The sequence below is a fragment of the Bos indicus x Bos taurus genome, chromosome 26 (assembly GCF_003369695.1).
Source record: "Bos indicus x Bos taurus breed Angus x Brahman F1 hybrid chromosome 26, Bos_hybrid_MaternalHap_v2.0, whole genome shotgun sequence".
Lineage (NCBI taxonomy): Eukaryota > Metazoa > Chordata > Mammalia > Artiodactyla > Bovidae > Bos > Bos indicus x Bos taurus.
In genome coordinates, this window is record NC_040101.1 from 41,330,196 (window position 1) to 41,355,952 (window position 25,757).

Below are 25,757 nucleotides of genomic sequence, written 5' to 3' on the forward strand. Positions count from 1 at the left end.
CTTCAGGCTCTGACCTTTAGCACTATCCAGTTTTAGCCTTTTGGTTCGGTTTCTTCAAATCATTCTGTATCAAGGCAAAAACATTCCCTAATAGCATAGAACCACCCATCCAAAAAGGAATTCTTAGGCAGCCCACATGTTTGGTGAGTAGCTCTTCTGATAGCAAGTAGTTGGTCCTGAGCACAGCATTAACAACTGGTAAAACGTATTTTTGGTTAGAGTTTAGGGAAGGCTGTAAGCACTACCACATATCCTGCAGGTGAAATGTACGAAATTCGGTTAACATGGTAACGGCTCTAAAAATACCTAGGCTACAGTTTAACCACAGAGTTTCCTCCTCAACGTAAAAGAGCCACCGTCAGGAGCTGTTCGAAAGTGCAACAAAAGCAATCTCTGTCGGACTTTGTGCAAGCAGGCTATTAAATCAGGCCTGGCAATGACAATCTGCAGCCACCCTGCATCAAAGTAATAATTACAGTTTTGCAGACCAGGACAGCTAAGCACAACCCAGCTCAGGAAAAAAATGTTAAACTGATAAGCCTTTTCTTTTCCTCCTCCAACCTGTTTTCTCTCTCCCTCACCCCACCCCCACCTCCAGGTGGACTAAGCAGGGCGTGGCAGGGGTGCAGAGACAAAGAGTCACCACACTGTAACCACAGGGCCCCACCCGGAGGGAAGCCTGGGGCAGAGGGACCCAAGGGGACCAGAGGCTGACTGCCCTGGTTTTCCCAGCAGCCTCTGCACCAGGCTCCCACTGAGAGTACAAAGGAGGCAGAATCACTCACACCGGGGGATTCCCATCTGGGCCCTTTGCTTGGCAAAGACAGAGAGGGTGGGATCAACCTTTTCCTTGAAACTTTTGCAGTTAGAGTTGGAAACATAGTTGTTGTTCAGTTGCTCAGTTGTGTCCAACTCTTTGTGACCCCATGGACTGCAGCATACCAGGCTTCCCTGTCCTTTGCTATCTCCTGGAGTTTGCTCAGATTCATGTCCACCGATGATTCCATGTAACCATCTTATCCTCTGCCGCCCTCTTCTTTTGCCTTCAATCTTTCCCAGCATCAGGGCTTTTCCTATGAGTCAGCTCTTCACATCAGCTGACCAGCTTTAGTCCTTCCGATGAATATTCAGGAAACACAGTAGGCTCTTTTGAATTCTGAAGGTGGTTGGCTGTGCAGGATAAGAGGTTTCTTACCTAATTCAGTCATGTCCAGCCTGCCAGATTTAGTAAATAAAAATACCTGGCACCCAGTTACATTTGAATTTTAGATAAATGATGAATAATTTATTTAGCATAAGTATGACTCATGCAATACTTGGGATAAACCTGTGCTTAAAAAAAAATAGTGTTTAGCTGAAATTCACATTTATCTGGTTGTCCTGTATTTTATCTGGCAGCTCTAATGAAGTCCTTAATTTTTTTCCTTCCTAATGTCTCCCTAACCTCTAATACCCAATCAATAAGACAGGATTTGTTTGTTTAGAGTTGTTCACTTTGGTTGGTTTTTAATCCTCAAATCGTGTCCGACTCTTTGCGACCCCGTGGACTGTAGCCCACCAGGCTCCTCCCTCCATGGGATTCTCCAGGCAAGAGTACTGGAGTGGGTTACCATTTCCTTCTCCAGGGGATCTTCCCAACCCAGGAATTGAACCTGGGTCTCCCACATTGCAGGCAGACGCTTTAACCTCTGAGCCACCAGGGAAGCTGAATGATAAACTACTTATAATTAACATTTTATAAAAGAGGATACTGATGATCAAAGAGGTTGAGTGACTTGACCAAGGTCACACAGCTAACAAGTAGCAAAGCTTATAGTAAGCCAGCTGAGTATGACCCCAACTGACTTTCTCAACTACTTTAGTATGTCCACATTGTTTCTATTATTCAGTTGCTAAGTCCTGTCCAGCTCTTGTGAACCTACTGGGCTCCTCTGTCCATGGGATTTTCCAGGCAAGAATACTGGAGTGGGTTGCCATTTTCTCCTTCAACGGATTTTCCCCACCCAGGGATCAAACTCAAGTCTCCCACGTCTCGTCTCCTGTACTGCAGACAGATTCTTTACTGCTGAGCCACTGGGGAAGCCCTATGATATAGGTGATACTATAGTATAATCTTCATTTTATAGATCTAGAAACTGAGGTTTGGATACATTAGGTAATTTCCCTGGTCACACAGGCTAGGCTTTGTAGCCAGAAACACAAAATTTAAATCATGGCTAATTTATTTATTAGTGTACAACCTTAGGAAAGGCTCCATAGCATAAATTGGGAATGTTAATGCCTCTCTCACAAGGAAAAAGCTATGTACATAGTAAGCACTCAACACACATGAGCTTATAAAATGATTCTGAGAATTATCTTTACTTGGCACCTGTGACAAGAGACATAAGAGAATATTCTAGGTCAGAGATTGGCAACATTTTTCTGTAAGGGTTAGAGAGTAAATATATTGGTCTTTGTAGGCCAAGAGGCAGAATCAAGGATATTATTTAGGCAGTTACATAACAGGAGAGAGAACAAAGTTCCACAAATCTTTTTGGAAAGAATTACAAATTTAATAATAATAATAATAACTGAGTACAATTTACCATAATATAGGTCTCCTAATGAGAAGAAGGGAATTCTTTTATTGTGGAGGAGGGATAACATTTCTCTTAATTGGGGTTCAAAGTTAGTGTTTCCTGTCATCAAAATCAGTTGCACATGTCCATCTGTTAATGCTGATTCATAATGAGATTTTACATATTTCATTTTTGAAAAATGTCCTTTCATACAGATAGGTACTGCCAAATACTAATATCTGTCCATGAGCATATGATTTTAATTGAGCACATTCATTGCTTGGAAGGCATTTAAAGAATTCTGCCCGATTTGTCTCCTGATATTTGCCTTTTAGCATGTCATTAAATTAATTACTTCCAATTGAAGGGTAGGTGGAAGCTCCTCAATTGCACAGTTAAATAGATTTTGAAATATGGAAATTTCATTTGCACTTGGCATCAAGGTCCGAAAAAAATGCTGCTGGAACTGTAGTTTGAACTCAGAAAATGTATCTGGTGCATAATTGTGTGGAAATGGAGGCCTTGCTTGTTTTAACTTTTGACAGCACAGGAAATGTATAAAACAGCTTGACATTGCATTTTGCTTGACATTGCAATGTTGCTTGACATGTGATTCAAGCAACATTAATTGTCATTGAAATGACTACAGTATAAGTTTTACTTTTAAGTATTGTTTTGCCTTATAATTTTAGGTTGTATTTGTTACGATGCATTATCAATTCTGTAACAAAAGCTTTTTTCCAAATCCATTCAACATCCAATGATAGTAGTTGATGGTAGCACATACCACTTATAAAAATTTCAACCTTGACCCTCAAGAAAAAAAAATCACAAAAATTATTACTATTACTTAGTAATTCTTTTGTATATAATATTCTGACAATTACTTACAGAACTTATAATGGTTAAGTCTACAAAAATAAATGAAGCTCCCCATTAACACTGTTTCAATTATACATGATTCATTTAAGATTTTCCACAGATCACCTGCTTGTGAATATAGGCTTAAAATGCCTTGCAAGTTCATAAGCTTTGTAAATTTCTGTAACTAAGCCTTTTTTCTGCTTAATTTTACCACCATCATTTGAAACGCATCTTAGAAGATTCCCCTTCAGGTTGTACTGACTTAGTGTTCTCTCAATTTCTTCAAAAATATACTTGTCTATAGTTTTTACAATACAGACTGTTTGTAGAAGATAATTCTTCAGTCTCTTTAAAGGCAGGATTCACTCCTTAAATAAATAACAAGTGAGCAGTATCAGTAATGTCTGTCAATTCATCAAGAGCCAGAGAAAACCACCCAAAATCATTTGCCTTGTTTTTTAATTGACTATTGATGTTGCTCCCAATATTCTGAACGTTCAAGCAACTGTTCTCCCCAAAAGCCAATACTCTTAAGTTTATTTTGTCTAGACAATTTCTTCAACTGCTGCAGTCAAACAAAGTTTAGTTTACTCACCATCAGCAAAAAGCTTTCCTTGCTTGGGAAACAAAGGAGACACTCAGAAACTTGCTTTAGTTAAAGCCTCATTTTCACTTTTCATTTTTGTAAAAATTCTGCTGTGATGAGATATTCCATGTTAATTCTTTTGATTTTGTGACTATTGCTTTCCTATAACTTGTGATAAGTATTTAAGTTTAGTATTGGCCAAGTGTACTGTATTTTTTTTTTTAAGCTGTAGTATCTTTCCACAATAAGCACAATGATTTGCTGTTAATTTGATAACAAGATCATCCACACACTACTGTACTTGCCATTTGAAGTCTACTTTTTTCTTCTTGTTTGGACATGATGAGTATACAGTGGTAATTTTAAAATAATAATAAGCGATGTCACAGTACAGCATGGTACTTGAAATACAGTCAGATCATAACTGCATCATTGTGGTTTGTAGTGCACCTCAGCAGCACCACAGTGATGAGAGCAACCCATATGAGCTGTCACAACCACTCCACTTAACTCTGCTGCTTTAGCAGGAAAGCAGCAATGAGCAATATGTAAACAAACAAGCATGCCTTGTTCCAGTAAACCTTTATTTATGGATACTGACATTTAATACATATATTTTCATGTGTCACAAAGCATTTTTCTTTTGATTTTTTCAATCATTTAAAAATCTGAAAACCATTCTTAGACGGAGGGCCATACAAAAACAGATAGGGGTCAGATATGGGCCATGGGATATCTTTTACCAACCCCTGTTCTAAGTAACTAAATGTTAAAGTAGGTTAAAAACTCTGATGCAAAATGTTCAACAGTAGATGATACATGATCTGCATTTTAAAACAGGCTCTGTTAGACATATACTAATTTTTATCACAGAAAGTTAGTGTAGAATAAATATTAAGGACAAAGGCTTTGAACTTGCTCATATTGGATTGAGCCTTGCTTTGACATTTGCCACATGGGCAAGGTCCTTAATATATTTAAATTTGCTTATCTACATAAATGGGGCTACATAAATTTCTAAATACGTAATTAGAATTCTTAGTGAAGTCATAAATAAGACACAGAGACCTGTATCATCACTACTACTTAACAGAATAGAGGAAAACTTGATCACTCAAAATGTGGTCTACATGACTTGGCAGCTTATTAAAATCAGAATCAGCACTTTAGTGGGATCCTTGAGTGATTTTCATGCACATTAAAGTTTAAGAAGCACTGGTAAAGGAGATGCTAGCCAATGCAATCATGCAAAGAAAGTAATTAAAGATATACATTTTGGAAAGGAAGAAGTAATCCTGTCATTATTTGTAGATGACATGATGGTCATTTATAATCCAAGGAGAATCAATTGAAAATCTATTACAATTAATAAAGTAGTAAATAACAGAAAAGAAAGCTAAATGTAAGAAATATAAAATATATTTTGATACATATAGGTTTAAATACACACATACACAATTTAGTATTTTTATTATAGAAATGACTGATTAGAAAATACACTATTTTAAAAAAACCTCTATCTTCAAGAATAACAAAAACAGTAAACTAACTAGAAATAAATCAAATAAGAATTGTGTATGAGTGGATGAAGAAAACACTAAAACTTTACTGAAGGCCCTAAAAAATGACCTGGATGAATAAGGAAACATACTCATGTTCAAAAGGACTCAGTACAATAAATATGTCACTTAGTCCCACATTAATCAGAACAATTTTCTTAATAAGACAATTGACAAGTTGTTTCTAAAATTCATCTGAAAGATGAAATGTTTAAAGTTAACCAAGAAATTTGGAGTATGGGGAATAAATGAGGCCAGGTTACTTGCTCTATCAGATATTAAAACATATCAGAAAGCTATAGAAATTAAAATAAAATGACATTTTTATAGAAATGTTCAAATTGATCAGTGGGTCAGAATGGAGTCCAGAAATTGACATATATTTAAGAATTTAGATGATAAAAGAGGCATATTAAATTAGTGGAGAAAAATTATTTAAATAAATAATATAAAGACAACTGACTATCTGCTTCAAAGGAATTCAATTTCCCCTACTTTATATGATATAAAATAATAATTTAAAGATGGATTAAAGAGTTGGTCATAATTCAATATCCTGTAATAACCTAAATGGAAAATAATATATATATATCCATACATAACTGAATCACTTTGTTGTATACCTGAAACTAATACAATATTGTGAATCAACTGTACTTCAGTTTTAAAAAAGAGCTAATCATACATAAAGGTGTAAAATTACTGGGAGACTATAGGATTATTTTTATAATATTCATTTGGAAAAGTCTTTCCTTGAAGATACAAAATCTCAAGACTAAAAAAGAAAAAAATTGGAAAATTTGACTACATAAAACACAGTTTTCTGTCACCTAGAAACAACTGATTGAATACATTTACAATATCTATAACAAGTGTAGGATTCAGTTCAGTTCAGTTCAGTTCAGTCACTCACTCAGTTGTGTCCGACTCTTTGCGACCCCATGAATCACAGCACACCAGGCCTCCCTGTCTGTCATGATCTCCCAGAGTTCACTCAAACTCATGATCATCAAGTCAGTGATGCCATCCAACCATCACATCCTCTGTCATCCCCTTTTCCTCCTGCCCCCAATCCCTCCCAGCATCAGAGTCTTTTCCAATGAGTCAGCTTTTCGCATGAGGGGGCCAAAGTACTGGAGTTTCAGCTTTAGCATCATTCCTTCCAAAGAACACCCAGGGCTGATCTCCTTCAGAATGGACTGGTTGGATCTCCTTGCAGTCCAAGGGACTCTCAAGAGTCTTCTCCAACACCACAGTTCAAAAGCATCAATTCTTCGGTGCTCAGCTTTCTTCACAGTCCAACTCTCACATCCATACATGACTACTAGCAAAACCATAGCCTTGACTAGATGGACCTTTGTTGGCTAAGTAATGTCTCTGCTTTTGAATATGCTATCTAGGTTGGTCATAACTTTTCTTCCAAGAAGTAAGTGTTTTTTAATTTCATGGCTGCAGTCACCATCTGCAGTGATTTTGGAGCCCCAAAAAATAAAGTCTGACACTGTTTCCATTGTTTCCCCATCTATTTCCCGTGAAGTGATGGGACCAGATGCCATGATCTTTGTTTTCTGAATGTTGAGCTTTAAGCCAATTTTTTCACTCTCCTCTTTCACTCTCATCAAGAGGCTTTTTAGTTCCTCTTCACTTTCTGCCATAAGGGTGGTTTTATCTGCATATCTGAGGTTATTGATATTTCTCCTGGCAATGTTGATTCCAGCTTGTGCTTCTTCCAGCCCAGCGTTTCTCATGATGTACTCTGCATAGAAGTTAAATAAGCAGGGTGACAATATATAGCCTTGACGTACTCCTTTTCCTATTTGGAATCAGTCTGTTTTTCCATGTCCAGTTCTAACTGTTGCTTCCTGACCTGCATATAGGTTTCTCAAGACGCAGATCAGGTTGTCTGGTATTCTCATCTCTTTCAGAATTTTCCACAGTTTATTGTGATCCACACAGTCAAAGGCTTTGGCATATCAATAAAGCAGAAATAGATGTTTTTCTGTGGAATATATGAAGAAGACAAAAACAACACAGGAGTCAAAAGGCAAAGTTCACAGAAGTAATGCAAATTGTCAATAAACATGAAAAGATGATGTACCTCCCTGGTTGTTTATTGCAGTGTGACCGAATCGCACCAAAATTTAGTTATAAAACAACCATTGTACTACCTTAGCAACTCTGAAGGTCAAAAATCTGGACAGATTACAGTGGGAACAGCTTGCCTTAGCTCGGTAGTGTCTGAGATCTCTTCTAGAAGGACTCAGAAGCTGGTGGGTGACTCCACAGCTGGGGGATGATACCTCCTGGAGGCACCTTCATTCCGATGTCTAAGTTGACACTGGTGTAGGCTGGAGCTGTCCGCCAGACACCTGTGCACCTCTCAAATGGATTCTGCATAACATGGAGGCTGGGTTCCAAGATTGAGCCTCCCAAGAGAACCAGGCGTAAACTGTATTTTATGGTGTCAGTTCTGCATTAGTCATAAGCTGTCTCAAATTCAAAGACAGGTCACATAGACCCTACCTCTTGATAGAAAGGATGTAACAAAAGAATGTTTGATGAGGGATATCATTGCACCCATTCAGGGAAAATCTATCTGCCACACTGGTTATCAGGAAAATGCAAATCAGATAACTGGAGACCATTTACCACACATCAGACTGATAATTCTTCACAGTTTCATTCATTCTTTGGGAGAAAGAGTGCAAGGGGGGATAAAAAGGGAAGATAAGAAAAAAAATTAGGCTACATTTACCATTATGTTTTGGCCTGATTAAAAAACAACTTCGTCTTGGACAAATTTCTTCTTTACTCAAAATGTTATTAAAAAATGACTGTTTTGAGTCGGTTGTAGTGAGGTGGATGAATCTGGAGCCCGTTATACAGAGTGAAGTAGGTGAGAAAGAGAAAAACAAGTACTGCGCACTAAGGTGTATATATGGAAGATAGAAGGACGGCACTAAGGAACCTGTCTGCAGGGCCTGACTACAGACGCAGACACAGAGAACAGGTTTGGGACACAGTGGTAGTCATGTCCCACGCTTTGTAACCCCGTGGACCATACAGTCAGTGGAATTCACCAGGCCAGAATACTGGAGTGGGTAACCTTTCCCTTCTCCAGAGGATCTTCCCAACCCAGGGATCAAACCCAGGTCTCCCGCATTGCAGGCGGAATCTTTACCAGCTGAGCCACAAAGGTGGCCTGAGGGAAGGAGAGGGTGAGACAAATTGAGAGAGTAGCATTGAAACATACACATTGCTATATGTAAAGTAGATAGCCGTGGGAAAGTGCTGTATAACACAGGGAGCTCGACATGCGGAATTGTGACAACCTGGAGAGGTGGGCTGGGGTGAGGATTGATGGGGAGGTTCAGGAGGGAGAGGACATATGTATACTAATGACTGATTCATGTTGTTGTATGGCAGAAGCCAGCAAAATACTGTAAAGCAATTATCCCCTAATTAAAAATTAAATTTTAAAAAGATGGGTCATTTTATTAGAATATGAAAAATTAATTTTGCACACTCCACTTAATAACTATACATTTTCACATTTATGTAAACAAAACCAAAGAAATTCTCTGTCCTTAATTTGACTCACTCTTGAACATTAGAGCACCCACTACTGAGCATAAAATTGCTTTTTTTGCTGTCTTTTGTTGTAACTACCAGGAGTTAAATGATTTGAGTTTACAAGTGAATAGCAAAAATGCTTTATGTGTGTGTGAGAGAGAGAAAGAGAAGAGAGCTGTGGGAGGAGAAAGGGAGGGAGGGAGAGAGAGAAACATGCAGAATACACCTTACTTACCTTGTATTTGAACTTTTTAAAGAATTTTTTAAATCATATTCAAGAGAGCAAGAAGCTCGTGTAGCTAATTTTGTGATTTTAATAAGCTACACAAATACTTTGCTTCAAGAGAATTTTCCTATATAAAAGAGTTTCCTAAGTTTAAGAAATGATTTGTAAAATGGGTTACTATTTCTGGTGAAATTTAAAGTATTATGTTGTTTTTTTTATTTAAGTGCATTAGTACATAGAGTAGTACTTTTACCAAGTCTCTTAGAACAAAGTTTTTTTTCCAAAGATGAGCTCGGAAAAATTCTTTGTTTCCTTCCTTGTTTCCTCTTCTAAATCTCCTTTTAATAATTGTACCTCCTATACCTTGCCAACAAAGGTCCATCTAGTCAAGGCTATGGTTTTTCCAGTGGTCATGTATGGATGTGAGAGTTGGACTGTCAAGAAAGCTGAACGCCGAAGAATTGATGCTTTTGAACTGTGGTGTTGGAGAAGACTCTTGAGAGTCCCTTGGACTGCAAGGAGATCCAACCAGTCCATTCTGAAGGAGATCAGCCCTGGGATTTCTTTGGAAGGAATGATGCTAAAGCTGAAACTCCAATACTTTGGCCACCTCATGCGAAGTGTTGACTCATTGGAAAAGACTCTGATGCTGGGAAAGATTGAAGACAGGAGGAGAAGGGGATGACAGAGGATGAAATGGCTGGATGGCATCACTGACTCGATGGACATGAGTTTGGGTGAACTCCAGGAGTTGGTGATGGACAGAGAGGCCTGGTGTGCTGCAATTCATGGGGTCGCAAAGAGTTGGACACGACTGAGCGACTGAACTGAACTGATACCTTCCTATACCAGTTAAGGCTGTCTTATTAATTCCTTTCCCTGCGACAAGAACAAGAGCAATACTTGTTATTATTACTTTTGATTTGCCTCTATTTTGTGCCTGGTGTGTATATATATATATATATAAATATAAATAAAGTGAAGACGAACTAAAAAGACTCTTGATGAAAGTGAAAGTGGAGAGTGAAAAAGTTGGCTTAAAGCTCAACATTCAGAAAACGAAGATCATGGCATCCGGTCCCACCACTTCATGGGAAATAGATGAGGGAACAGTGGAAACAGTGTCAGACTTTATTTCTGGGGGCTCCAATATCACTGCAGGTGGTGATTGCAGCCATGAAATTAAAAGATGCTTACTCCTTGGAAGGAAAGTTATGACCAACCTAGATAGCATATTCAAAAGCAGAGACATTACTTTGCCAACAAAGGTCCGTCTAGTCAAGGCTATGGTTTTCCTGTGGTCATGTATGGATGTGAGAGTTGGACTGTGAAGAAGGCTGAGCGCCGAAGAATTGATGCTTTTGAACTGTGGTGTTGGAGAAGACTCTTGAGAGTCCCTTGGACTGCAAGGAGATCCAACCAGTCCATTCTGAAGGAGACCAGCCCTGGGTGTTCTTTGGAAGGAATGATGCTAAAGCTGAAACTCCAATACTTTGGCTACCTCATGCGAAGTGTTGACTCATTGGAAAAGACTCTGATTCTGGGAGGGATTGGGGGCAGGAAGAGAAGGGGACAACAGAGGATGAGATGGCTGGATGGCATCACTGACTCGATGGACGTGAGTCTCAGTGAACTCCGGGAGTTGGTGATGGACAGGGAGGCCTGGCGTGCTGCGATTCATGGGGTCGCAAAGAGTCGGAGAAGACTGAGCAACTGAACTGAACTGATAAGTTGTGTCTGGAACTTTAGAGACCCCATGGACTGTAGCCTGCCAGACTCCTCTGTTCATGACATTTTTCCAGGCAAGAATACTGGGGTAGATTTCCTTCTCCGGGGAATCTTCCCAACCCAGGGATAGAACCCACATCTCCTGCACATCTCCTACACTATAGGCAGATTCTTTACCACTGAGTCACTAGGGAAGCTCGTTCATAATTTTATAATATTCAAAATGTAGAACTTCTAAAACTTTATTATATTTAGAATATAAAATTTCTAATCTTAATATCACCCCTTTAAAGCTAAGGTCATTCCACTACTTAACAGATGAGGAAACTGATGCTCAGTAAGGAGAAATATGTGTATCACATTATATTGATATGCACTTATTTATACACAGAAAATTCTTTGCTGAGGCTCAGAAATGCAGGTGTTCAGTTAAGGATAACCTTTGTCCGATGTTTCAGGTCAAACATTCACAGTGATGTAAAGGTAAGATGAGAAATAGGGGGAAATGATTGAAACTTGGCAGCAAAAACTTAAGTTTAAAATGGGAACAAACCAAAGATAACAAAAAGGAACAATGTTTTACCAGTAAATTAATTTTAAAAAGAAACTTTTAAATAATTGTGCTTTTCATCAAATTAAGGTTTTTGTTAGTTGTGGGAGTATGATGACTTAAAATAAGTAAAATGCTGCAGGCTTCCATTAAATTAAGTCTGGTGCCACTTACAGTTTTTTCCCCAAGTCCAGTTTATTTGCTTTGGCTTTAGCTAAGCATTGTGGGGAGTTGTTATTATGCAAACAGAAAAGAAGCTAGCGGGTTTGCAAAGTACAAGATGAACATATTTCTGAGTGTCCTAAAGCTTACACCACCAGACTCTGACATTTTGCCTTAATACTGCAGATTCCAGGTCCTCGTAAACATTGCTTTCTGATTTCTAAAACTATGGAAGTTTGAGTTAAAATATTAATTCTTTGAGTCATTGCCTCAGCCTAAATTAACTCTAGTCCTAAATATAAAAATATATATATCTGTATAAAAATATGAGGTGACATGTAATAAAGTTTTTACTATTATGAATTTTAGAATGACTATATTGCTCACGAATGGCATGGCCATAAAGTAATTAAATGGATAGGCTGGGAAGAGTGGCTGTAAAATATGTATGATATTCTGTGACATTTTATATGAGTACACACAATGCATTATTATTATATTCTTTCTCATTTGAAGCTCAGCACTTTTCCTACAATAAGAATGATGGCATAATAGTCTAAAAATTTAGAATGCATGGAAATGAGGCAAGAATTTCCCAACCTCATTATTGTGGTTTCCAGACTTATTGTATATGTTTGCTATTCTGATATCCAAAAAGAAGTTTCCCAAGGATAATATTGATAATACCCAGGGTCAAATTATTTAATGTCTCAGTCCAAAATCTATCTTAGAGTCTGTTCAGTGTTTTGTTTAGAGGTGTTTTATGGTGGCTGGCATCGTGCTGGACACGCAGTGGACTTACCGCAGACAATACTTGAGTTAAATCATCCCACATGCTTTCAGAAAACAGCGTCTATGTTTAAAAATGCTTATTTTTCTAATCCTGTGGATAGAACGAATTGCCATAGAAATAAGCAACTATCATTTTAGTTTCACAGATGTTCCATCCAGATAAAGAGAAGAGTGGATAGCGAATATATAAAACAGCAGAGACTTTCTGTGATTGGGAGAAGGTCCAAGACTTTATGAAGAGCCAACTGCAGCCACAGCTGTATAGCTGAGTACTCCTTTTCACAGGGCACTTGGATACAGTGGCAAGAAAGTAGAAACAGAGACCAGAGAGAAAACATTGCTTTTTGCCCTTGACAGATTATTCCTTTGGTTAGAGAAATGGAGAGACAGCAGGGATTAGAAATCCCTCTTGGATCACTGAGGGCAGGGGAGGAAGCCTGATTCACCACCAGTGCTAGAAACAGTGCTAGCAGTTTGGGCCTTCACAGACCTGCAAAGACATTTCAGCGTGAATTCTGACCCCGGTATAGCTGGAGTGCCAGGAGGCCTAAGAACTTCCTCCTAAAATAATTCCCTGTTTATTATTTTTACCATGAACAAAATAAGATGAAGTCATGATCAAGTAAGTATTATTATAGCTTAGAAACTACAATGTCTTTATGTCTCAGGGTCCTAGGAATCTTTTTTAACCAAAGCAATAAATGTTGTTTATGACTTCTTTAAATTTGCATAATATTCTAACATGCTAATACTCTGTGAACTTTAAAAAAAAACAAATACATTTACAGTGATATAACTGGCCACCAAAACAAGAGGAAGGAAACTTTACAACTGTGAGAAGTGCCAATGTTTTCATTAAGGCAATATTGACCCAGAGGATCATTGAGTATCTATTCCCTCAAATACCTCACAGCTCTGGAATGCCCGTTGTGAGAAACAAATGTCAGCACCTAAATTCCTACACTTCCTTCACTTTCTGATTCATCTGGTGAGCTGGGAGTAGGAAGTATCTTTTCTTCCCTTTTTAATGCCACTTAATGCATTGATTTTGAAATTAAAAGACACTTGCTTCTTGGAAGAAATGCTATGACAAACCTAAACAGCGTATTAAAAAGCAGAGGCATTACTTTGCTGGCAAAGGTCCGTCTAGTCAAAGCTATGGCTTTTCCAGTAGTCATCTATGGATGTGAGAGTTGAACGATGAAGAAAATTGAGCACCGAAGAATTGATGTTTTTGAACTGTGGTGTTGGAGAAACTCTTGGGAGCCCCTTGGACAGCAAGGAGATCAAACCAGTCAATCCTAAAGGAAATCAATCCTGAATACTCATTGGAAGGACTGATGCTGAAACTGAAGCTCCAATACTTTGGCCACCTGATGTGAAGAACTGACTCCTTAGAAAAGACCTTGATGCTGGGAAAGATTGAAGACAGGAGAAGGGGACAACAGAGGATGAGTTGGTTGGATGGCATCACCGACTCAATGGACATGAGTTTGAGCAGGCTTCTGGAATTGGCGATGATCAGGGAAGCCTGGCGTGCTGCAGTCCATGGGGTCACAAAGAGTCAGACGCAACTGAGTGCCTGAACTGAATGCATTGATTTGGGGGTCCCACAAAATTTGGGAAACACGGTAAACTTCCCTTACTAGATATGAACTTAATTATCCTAAGATGCCTCTGATTTTTAATGTGTTCTAAAGCGAAGAAGAACTAAGGAGCCTCTTGTTGAAAGTGAAAGAGGAGAGTGAAAAGTTGGCTTAAAACTCAACATTCAGAAAACTAATATCATAGCATCCAGTCCCATCACTCCATGGCAAATAGATGGGGAAACTTTGGAAACAGTGACAGGCTTTATTTAGGGGGGCTCCAAAATCACTGCAGATGATGACTGCAGCCATGAAACTAAAAGATGCTCCTTGGAAAAAAAGTTATGACCTACCTCGACAGCATATTAAAAAGCAGAGACATTATTTTGCCAACAAAGGTCCATCTAGTCAAAGCTATGGTTTTTCTAGTAGTCATCTATGGATGTGAGAATTGGACTATAAAGAAAGCTAAGCACCGACAAATTGATACTTTTGAACTGTGGTGTTGGAGAAGACTCTTGAGAGTCCCTTGGACAGCAAGAAGATCCAACCAGTCCATCCTAAAGGAAATCAGTCCTGAATATTCTTTGGAAGGACTGATGCTGAAGCTGAAACTCCAATACTTTGGCCACCTGATACGAAGAGCTGATTCACTTGAAAAGACCCTGATGCTGAGAGTGATTGAAGGTGGGAGGAGAAGGGGACGACAGAGGATCAGATGGTTGGATGGCATCACTGACTCAATGAACATGAATTTGAGTAAACTCCAGGAGTTGGTGATGGACAGGGAGGCCTGGCGTGCTGCAGTCATTGGGGTTGCAAAGAGTCGGACTTGACTGAGTGATTGAACTGAACTGAATTACTCCCTCCATCCCCCCCAGAAAACAGCTATGTGTAGCAACTAGGTGGAATGTACCTGTTAAAGTTTGTATTCAGATAATGATTAGCATTCTCCCTAAACATGAGTGTGAAACCAGCTTAATCTTAAATTTTTAATAAAGATACTTTTCTTTTTGATAATACAGGGAAGCCTATTTTTTCAGCACCTTCCTTTTTTATATAGTCCTGGGCTAGGAATAGGATTAGGAAAATGTAATGCCAGTGTACTAGGATAATGATGATACAAAATATGGGTTTTCATTACTTTCAAAAGATAAATCTTCAAACAGCATTCTAGATTAGATAGCTAAAGAAGTCCATGGTTTATTTTAATTTTTCAAAAACTATTATCTGAAATGGTTTTAGAATCTTTAATACATCTTACTTTTCAAAGCAATGTTTTGTTTTCTTACCATCTGCTCTGAAAAGTGAAGTGTACCCAGTATGTATACTTTACCTACCAAAGAGATATCTTTGATTTAGTATTATCTTGATGTGCTTGACACTTAGGATATTGCCTCTAAAGGCTTCAAAAAACTTTTTCTAAAGTATGTTATACTTTATATATAGACACCTCGAAAGGTATATAAATTTAAGAACTGCAGTGCTGGGTTTTTGCGGTACACTTATATGTTAGGCATTATGCTAAGCACTTGATATTATCTCATTTAATTTTCTTAACAATCCTTTAAGGGCAGCACTGTTCTCATTCTCATTTTATAGGAAAGCAGATGCTTAGGGGGATTGAGCAATTTGACCAAGGTCACACAGATTCTGGGTCAGAGCCAGATTTCAAACCCAAATTTTTCTAACTCCGGAGATACCTCTCAGGATGCAAGAAATATTTCCCTGGGGAAATCTCACACAGATACAACTGCTGAAGTCTGTCCCCAGTAAACTTTAGATTTATTGCTTGCCAAAGCTATTTTTGAAAATGTGCTTCCAGGCGTGATGACTTCAATACCCATAGAATCCACGTGAATGTTCAGTTTATTCCAGGTGAAATGAAATGAGACTGCTTCTGTGATGCTTTTACACAAAAGGAATGACCCATGATTGGTAGAAGTTTAGACTCTACTGGCCTGCTAGGAGAATTATATATGGAAAATGGATCTTTCAGCGCTATTTCTACATCCACTTTGAGTAAAGAACAACCAGCTATTCAGCTAAAATACTGTTGGTTTCATGTACCTACAGAATTAGATGGTCAAAGATTAAGAATGAATTTGTGCATAAAACTTCTTGACATTCTTGGAATTCAACATAAAAGATAAAACAATAATAAGTAAATCAAGAGTAGCCAGTATCCACTGATGGAGAGCTTAAATAATTATACTACAAAACTGACTTCCTAACTTCAACTGTCCCTGAGCTGAAATTCTTCATATATGGTAACAAATTGGGAAATTAGCCATCCTCTATAATTGGCTATAAACAAAAAAACTTCTAGAAGGAGGTTACTGCTGTGAGCACAGATTTCCCATCAATATAGCATTTACCATTAACTACAGTATCGATAATGAATATCAAACAAATGCTAAAAGGTATTTGTTTTACTATTACTATTGAAATATTCATTGTTGTGACAAAAGACATCAGCCTTCAGTAAGGAGAAATTCAGGTGAATACATTATTTTTTTTTTTTTTTTAAAAACAGGCCTTCAGAAATCATAAAATACTTTCATTAGGAAGACTCCTGGGCCCAAGGATTTGTTTTGAAGAGATTGATCTCTATCATTCCAAAAGAGTAGAATATATCCCACTTTGTTCCATGATCAAGGAATCCCTAGTGATACACAAGAGAAGCATATACATATGTTCTTTATGTTACATTTGTAATTGTCAAAACTGCAAACAATCCAAATGTCCATCAGTAGTAGAATAGATAAAGTGTGTTGTCATTGCTCAATCGCTAAATTGTGTCTGACTGTTTGCGACCCCATGGACTGCAGAATGCAGGCTCCTCTGTCCTCCACTGTCTCCCAGAGTTTGCTCAGATTCATGTCCATTGAGCTGGTATGCCATCTAACTATCTCATCCTCTGCCGCCCCCTTCTCCTTTTGCCTTCAGTCTTGCCCTGCATCAGGATCTTTTCCAGTGAGTCAGTTCTTCACATCAGGTGGCCAAAATATTGGAGCTTTAACTTCAGCATCAATCCTTCCAATGTATATTCAGGGTTGAGTTCCTTTAGGATTGACTGGTTTGATCTCCTTGCTGTCCAAGGGACTCTCAAAAGTCTTCTCCAACACCACATTTTGACAGCATCAGTTCTTCAGCGCTCAGTCTTCTCTGTGGTCCAACTCTAGCATCCGTACATGACTACTGGAAAAAGCATAGCGTTTAAGAAACAAAAAAATGAAATGAAATATGTACTTAATTTATTCAGGAGTAGCATTCAGGTCCTCTGTTTCTCTCTCCTTCCCTCTTCTGTTCTTCCCCTCCCCCAAGCCCACATGTACTCATGTACACACTGGCATTGGCACAAGGAGAATGGAATAAGAACAGTTCTCCTAACTGACAGAAATACGAATGTAAACTATAAACTATCCCTTCAATACAACTTTATTTACATTAGATAGCCATAAATTATATTAATTATATATATATATATATATATATATATATATATATATATATATACTGTATATGCACATGTGTTTGTGTGTGTATAATTACAAAGATAATATAATTCTAGTGGTTTAGAATTGAGAGTGACATCCAGGTAAAGTTTTATTATATTGGAATCAAGCACTTTTACATGATTCTTGATTTTGTGGCCCTTTTAAATACATGATAGTAAAAAACTCATTTCTTTTCCTTGCCAAAATGTATATATTTAGGACCTAGGGCAGCTCCCTCCAGCATTTTGCATTACAAAAATTTTCAAACAAAATAAAACCACTCTGTTAGATCCTGCAACAATCAAAAACTTTCCAGGCCCAGAAGATACAATTATTTGTAAGTGAATCTGTATAGAAATTGAGATTGTTTCAGTCAAAAGTCTTGCCTCCCTGTTCTCAGAATGAATTGTAGAGCCCCTGGAGCAGACAAGGGTGTCTAAGGTTAATCTCTGTTTCTATATAGATATCAATTACCTTTTCAAAAGGCTGCCCAGTGGGATTTGCTACTTGGCAGCTTGTCTAAAAACTAGCTAAATGTACTAATGTGTGTGGCAGGGGAGGAAAAGGTCCAGTTTGGTTGTCAACCTAGTTGACCCTTCCATTTTTGTACAAAGAAAAAAATATGTTTCTTTTTTAAAAAGGGAGAGTTTTAAGCCCTTTCAGTTGCTAAAATAGCTGATTTCACAGTTTTGTTGGTTTATTTTTTTAATTGAAAAAAAAAAATGGGAAGCCATGATAAACCCTCACGTGCATAGCATATGCTCACCTGCTAGTATGAGTCTCCTTCATCTCCTCCTCTCTCTTCCTAGTGAGAATATTTTATGATTTCTGAAGATCTGTGTTTTCATTAAGAAAAGCAGTAAGCATAATATCAGGCCCCATAGCTCCAAAAGTAGGTTAAATAATAAAATGAAGCCCAGGATACGAGTGTAACAAGGCCAGTGTCAGAAGATCATTCATTTATCAATTAATTAAATCTTTCATTAAGACAGAAAATGATGGTTAAAGGGAATGATGGCTTTTACTTCTGAGTGCAAAGTAACCGGTAATGTCAGAGGAGAAAGCAATGCTAAAGTTCATCTTGAAGCTCAGACTTACAGATCTAGAAGGGAAGTGTGGACGTGATGAAGATATGCATGACTCCAGTGCGGGAATTCTTGCTTCATCTTGGCCACACAAACTTGGAAGCTGTGTAACCTAGGGCAAGTTACTTAACCTCTCTGAATCTCAGCTTCATAGAGATATAAAATTAGGATGGCAAAATCATCTATCTTGCAGGGATTTTGTGAAGATTAAATGAAGTCTTGGTTCTAAAAGTGTTTTGTGGCCAAGAATATGCTGTGATAATGTTTAGGATTATTACTGTGCTTAAATAATTTATTGAATACCCTTCTTACCTTCTGTCTTCCTCCAAAAGCCACTTCTCTAAGGTTTAGCTAAAGTTATCCCATCCTTCCCAGGTGTCTTCCCAGGTAGCTCTAGTGGTAAAGAACTGGCCTGTGAGTGCAGGAAAACACCAGAGACACAGGTTCGATCCCTGGGTTGGGAAGATTCCTTTGAAGAGGGCATGGCAATCCACTCCAGTATTTTTGCCTGGAGAATCCCATGGACAGAGAAGCCTGGCGGGCTATGGTTGCAAAGAGTCAGACATGACTGAAATGACTTAGCAGCAAGAGCATCACAATCCTTGAGGTTTGCCTACTAGATTAGGATATTTTTCACCAATTAAATGATAATTTTTCATATGTTCCATTTCTGAACTGGCTTGCCTTATGCCTTCAGAATAGAGCTATGGCCTTCTCTGAAACTCAAATTAATAACACAAATACATAAACAAGAAGCGCCCTGAGACTCTTAAAGATAGGAAGACTGAAGATGGAGATTAAAACATAAGGGAGGGTGATATTTCCTTTTTCATCCCAAGATAGAACACTGTCCCATTTTACTAAATATTTTTCTCTCTGTAATAGAAAAAAATAATGAACACATATGCCATGCATTGTGATATGCATTATTCATGTAATCCTCACAACAGACTAATGCACCCTATTTTTGCCACTTATAGATGAGAACTATAGTTAGAATAAGTATTAATAGCTTGACCAGGGTCACCTACCTACTAAGTGGTAGAGTTGGGTTTTGAACCCAAACCTACCTAATTCATTTCCCAGTATTTTTCCATTTTCTGATTATTTACCTCCTCAGATCAGATCAGATCAGTCGCTCAGTCATGTCCGACTCTTTGCAACCCCATGAATCGCAGTACACCAGGCCTCCCTGTCCATCACCAACTCCCGGAGTTGACCCAGACTCACATCCATCGAGTCAGTGATGCCATCCAGCCATCTCATCCTCTGTCGTCCCCTTCTCCTCCTGCCCCCAATCCCTCCCAGCATCAGGGTCTTTTCCAATGAATCAACTCTTCACATGAGGTGGCCGAAGTACTGGAGTTTCAGCTTTAGCATCATTCCTTCCAAAGAAATCCCAGGGCTGATCTCCTTCAGAATGGACTGGTTGGATCTCCTTGCAGTCCAAGGGACTCTCAAGAGTCTTCTCCAACACCACAGTTCAAAAGCATCAATTCTTTGGTGCCCAGCCTTCTTCACAGTCCAACTCTCACATCCATACATGACCACAGGAAAAACCATAGCCTTGACTAGATGGACCTTTGTTGGCAAAGTACATTTTAACTAATTTTGCATGTCTTGTTTGCCTTTCTATCCCTCTATACATTCATCCTTTGTATTTTTGAAATGAGTAGGGTAGAGGACTGTAACAAAAAATACTAAGGTATAGTCCCTGTGCTCCAGAAACTATGCTAATCGACTGGCAGAAAGATGATAAGCAAATGACTGCATGACATGGAAGAACTTAAGAGATCATGAGATGAATCATTAGTCTCCTCCTATAACATGGGAATAATACCTACCTTGTATGGTGGTTGCTGGATAGAGTGAAATCCTCGTGTTACATGTTTGGCAAAGACCCTGACCCACAGTGAGTGCTCAGTGTATGGGATCTATCATGTTGCAATGTTGCCAGCCAGTCCCAGGATAATTACTAGGATACAAAGCTAGAAAAACAACTTAGTGTCAGACTCAGAGACATTTTAAATGCCAGTCTAAAGAGTTTGGACCTTCAGTGTGATGAGAACGAGTGTGCCAAGGACAGTAATCATTCTGCGAAGAAATAAGAGCTGATGCTATTTTACATTACCTTTCAAAATTCGTCGTAAGTGAGATGGAGTCAGTAAAAACAGTTGGAACTGGTTTAAAGGAGTGTGGTATTTGATGTACTGAAAGGAAAGATGATATTTTCAAGTCTGATGCCCTGTACTTTTTCTTCCACAGTAATTAGTGAATGCCAAAGGCAGCAACTGGAGTCTGTGAGCTACTCCTCCCGCTACGCTCTGGGCCTCTTTTATGAAGCTGGCACGAAGATTGATGTCCCTTGGGCTGGGCGGTACATCACCAGTAATCCCTGCATTCGCTTCATCTCCATTGATAATAAGAAACGCAATATAGGTCAGTACCCCCATTATTTCCCTTAAATACAGTAACAATGGTGGATGTAGATCATGAAAAATGCTGTTTAATTGAGTGTTGCCATTCTGAACAGAGCAAGCATTTAACTCCAAGCCACGGGGGATAAAATTTAATGTCACATTTGGCCAATAATAAAATACACAGTGAAACCAGCAAAGTTTTTCAGAAAATCATTCACCACATGGTTTGTATTACTTGAGTTTATGAAAATAGTGTCAGAAGGTTTAAGGTTTCAAAATGGCCCAAGTTTCTATTGCTTTAATATGGATCCATCTATATGCAAATGGATCTCTCATCATTTGTTCCTTGATGGAGTTTGTTTTTTGTTTATTTGGTTTTGTTTTTAAAATTTGATGAGTGCTGCTCTTTCCACTTCCCAGGCTAGTTATAAAAAGTGAATTTTACTATATTATGAAAATCCTTCACTTCGATATAATTTTATTTATTTAATGTTCATCTAGAAGACTACATAAAATTACTTTGTATACAATGTAACTAAAATAATAGGTAAAATGTTTCATATGAGCTTTAGTAGGATAGGATAAAATCTACACTCAATGGTTTTTGTTGAAGATAGTAAAATTAGATTTGAATTGCAAGAATAAACTTAACATTCCTTTTGGTCATAAAGGTAAAAGCATATTCTTATTTGTAGAATTGTAGTGATCACTACGATACTACTTTTTGTGGAAGAAATCGTAATGGTCTATAATGAGTAAATTCTTAAAAAGAATCATCACTGCAATTTGTTATGGTGTTTTATGGTGCAGTGATGGTTTCATCAAGCATTAGTTAAAAGTTTTGCTGATAAAATCACCAAAACTAACATCTCTTGGCTTGCCAGAACTTTATGACAGAACTGGGCTGGAGTATGGTTTTTATATCAGAGCACATGATCTTAGAAAAATGTTTCTTTTATAACTTAAAACTCCCTAAGGGCTGGCCTGTTTATGTTAACATGATATCGCATATATGTACAATCAGCAGTTCATGAAATGCCCTGTAACAGCCATGGATTAACCATTTTTAACTCGACAACTGCTTTGTTCTGAGAACAGGAAAATAGCCCTTATCTTCTCATGTTGTATGTCAAACCTTCTGTCTGTGAGCCAGAAAGAGAGTCCTCAACCAGAAACCAAATCAACCGGCACCTTGAGCTTGAACTTCCCTTTGCGAGAACTGAAAGAAGTAAATGTCTGTTGTTTAAGCCATCCAGTCTATGGCAGCCCAATCTAACTGATACATTAGAAGGAAGAAGCTAGGGAGACTTCGTGACTGATTGAGTCAATAAAAGAGCAGTATCTTCAAGGACCTAGGATTTATCCATCTCTGCTCTCTTCCATTCTTTTTTTTCTAAGAGTTTTTTCTTTTTATTTATTTATTTATTTTAACTGGAGGCTAGTTACTGTACAATATTGTAGTGGTTTTGCCATACATTGACATGATTCAGCCATGAGTGTACATGTGTTCCCCATCCTGAACCCCCCTCCCACCACCCTCCCCATCCCATCCCTCTGGGTCATCCCAGTGCACCAGCCCTGAGCACCCTGTCTCATGCATCAAACCTGGACTGGCAATCTGTTTCACATATGATAATATACATGTTTCAATGCTATTCTTTCAGATCATCCCACCCTCACCCTCTCCCACAGAGTCCAAAAGACTGTTCTATACATCTGTGTCTGTTTTGCTGTCTTGCATATAGGGTTATCGTTACCATAACCTCAGATATGCAGATGACACCACCCTTACGGCAGAAAGTGAAGAGGAACTCAAAAGCCTCTTGATGAAGGTGAAAGTTGAGAGTGAAAAAGTTGGCTTAAAGCTCAACATTCAGAAAATGAAGATCATGGCATCCGGTCCCATCACTTCATGGGAAATAGATGGGGAAACAGTGGAAACAGTGTCAGACTTTATTTTTCTGGGCTCCAAAATCACTGCAGATGGTGACTGCAGCCATGAAATTAAAAGACGCTTACTCCTTGGAAGGAAAGTTATGACCAACCTAGATAGCATATTCAAAAGAGAGACATTACTTTACCAACAAAGGTCTGTCTAGTCAAGGCTATGGTTTTTCCTGTGGTCATGTATGGATGTGAGAGTTGGACTGTGAAGAAGGCTGAGCGCTGAAGAATTGATGCTTTTGAACTGTGGTGTTGGAGAAGACTCTTGAGAGTCCCTTGGACTGCGAGAGATCCAACCAGACCATTCTGAAGGAGATCAGCCCTGGGATTTCTTTGGAAGGAATGATGCTAAAGCTGAAACTCCAGTACTTTGACCACCTCCTGCAAAGAGTTGACTCAATGGGAAAGACCCTGATGCTGGGAGGGATTGGGGGCAAGAGAAGAAGGGGATGACAGAGGATGAGATGGCTGGATGGCATCACTGACTCGATGGACATGAGTTGAGTGAACTCCGGGAGTTGGTGATGGACAGGGAGGCCTGGTGTGCTGTGATTCATGGGGTCGCAAAGAGTCAGACATGACTGAGCGACTGATCTGATCTGATACTGTATTGATGTTTTTCTTTCTGGCTTACTTCACTGTGTATAATAATAGGCTCCAGTTTCATCCACCTCATTAGAACTGATTCAAATGTTTTCTTTTTAATGGCTGAGTAATACTCCATTGTGTATATGTACCACAGCTTTCTTATCCATTCATCTGCTGATGGACATCTAGGTTGCTTCCATGTCCTGGCTATTATAAACAGTGCTGCGATGAACATTGGGGTACACGTGTCTCTTTCCCTTCTGGTTTCCTCAGTGTGTATGCCCAGCAGTGGGATTGCTGGATCATAAGGCAGTTCTATTTCCAGTTTTTTAAGGAATCTCCACACTGTTCTCCATAGTGGCTGTTTCCAGTTTTTTAAGAAATCTCCACACTGTTCTCCATAGTGGCTGTACTAGTTTGCATTCCTACCAATAGTGTAAGAGGATTCCCTTTTCTCCACACCCTCTCCAGCATTTATTGTTTGTAGATTTTTGGATAGCAGCCATTCTTATCGGCATGAGATGGAACCTCAAATAGCCAAAGCAATCTTGAGAAAGAAGAATGGAACTGGAGGAATCAACCTGCCTGACTTCAGGCTATACTGCAAAGCTACAGTCATCAAGACAGTATGGTACTGGCACAAAGACAGAAATATAGATCAATGGAACAAAATAGAAAGCCCAGAGATAAATCTATGCATTTATGGACACCTTATCTTTGACAAAGGAGGCGAGAATATACAATGGAGAAAAGACAATCTCTTTAACAAGTGGTGCTGGGAAAACTGGTCAAATACTTGTAAAAGAATGAAACTAGAACACTTTCTAACACCATACACAAAAATAAACTCAAAATGGATTAAAGATCTAAACGTAAGATCAGAAACTATAAACTCCTAGAGGAAAACTTAGGCAAAACACTCTCCAACATAAATCACAGCAGGATCCTCTATGACTCACCTCCCAGAGTAATGGAAATAAAAGCAAAAATAAACAAATGCGACCTAATTAAACTTAAAAGCTTTTGCACAATGAAGGAAACTATATGCAAAGTGAAAAGACAGCCTTCAGAATGGGAGAAAATAATAGCAAACGAAGCAATGGACAAAGAATTAATCTCAAAAATATACAAGCAACTCCTGCAGCTCAATTCCAGAAAAATAAATGACCCAATCAGAAAATGGGCCAAAGAACCAAACAGACATTTCTCCAAAGAAGAAAAACAGATGGCTAACAAACACATGAAAAGATGCTCAACATCACTCATTATCAGAGAAATACTCTCTTCCATTCTTAATGTTGAGATCCTCAGAGGAGTGGTAGCAAGATGGCAATAATTGTTGGAGTCACATCCAGACCCAGCAACATGCTTAGGAGGAATAAGAACTGTTACTGTCTCTGTCCTTTTCTGAGATCAAGGAAATCTTTCCAGAAACCCCTCAACTGACTATCTTGTACTATAGGTCATAATTGTGTTACAGGCCATCGTGGGTTACTCACAAGTCTGAAACCAATCACTGCCGAGCGGGGGTGGGATTACCATTATAATCCTACAGACAAATCAAGATCTACTCCTGGAACTAGTATTAGGATCATCTTCCCTTTAGTCATTTGAGTGCATGCATGTGTGCTTAGTCGCTCAGTCATGTCCAACTCTTCGCAGCCCCATGGACTCTAGCCCACCGGGCTCCTCTGTCCATGGGATTTTCCAGGCAGGAATACTGTAATGGCTTGCCCTTTACTTTTCATCCTCCAGGGGATCTTGTCCACCCAGGGATTGAATCCGTGTCTCCTGAGTCTCCTGAATTGACAGGCAGATTCTTTACTGTTAAGCCGCCTGGGAAACACCCCACATAAGAGTAGATACCTGAATAAGATATGAGTTTGTGGGGAAGAAAGAAGAAAATAGTGATGCTGGGTTGGCAACAAATAATTTCCATTCTCTTCAAGTAGATTCATGTCTCATGTGGGAGATAAGGTTGTAAAGTTGACACATAAAGATAAGAATCATGTATATTCAAAATTATCTTGAAA

At 38.6% G+C, this 25,757-nt stretch overlaps 1 protein-coding gene across 2 annotated transcripts in view; it reads left to right on the forward strand.

Moving 5' to 3' along the window:
* The window catches only part of RNLS (renalase, FAD dependent amine oxidase), a 277,521-nt gene that overhangs the window by 191,623 nt on the left and 60,141 nt on the right, over positions 1-25,757 (forward strand). For both annotated transcript variants that reach the window (XM_027529542.1, XM_027529543.1), the window contains exon 5: positions 21,038-21,211. In XM_027529542.1, the coding sequence (XP_027385343.1) occupies positions 21,038-21,211 (174 nt within the window). The remainder of the gene's footprint in view (positions 1-21,037; positions 21,212-25,757) is intronic.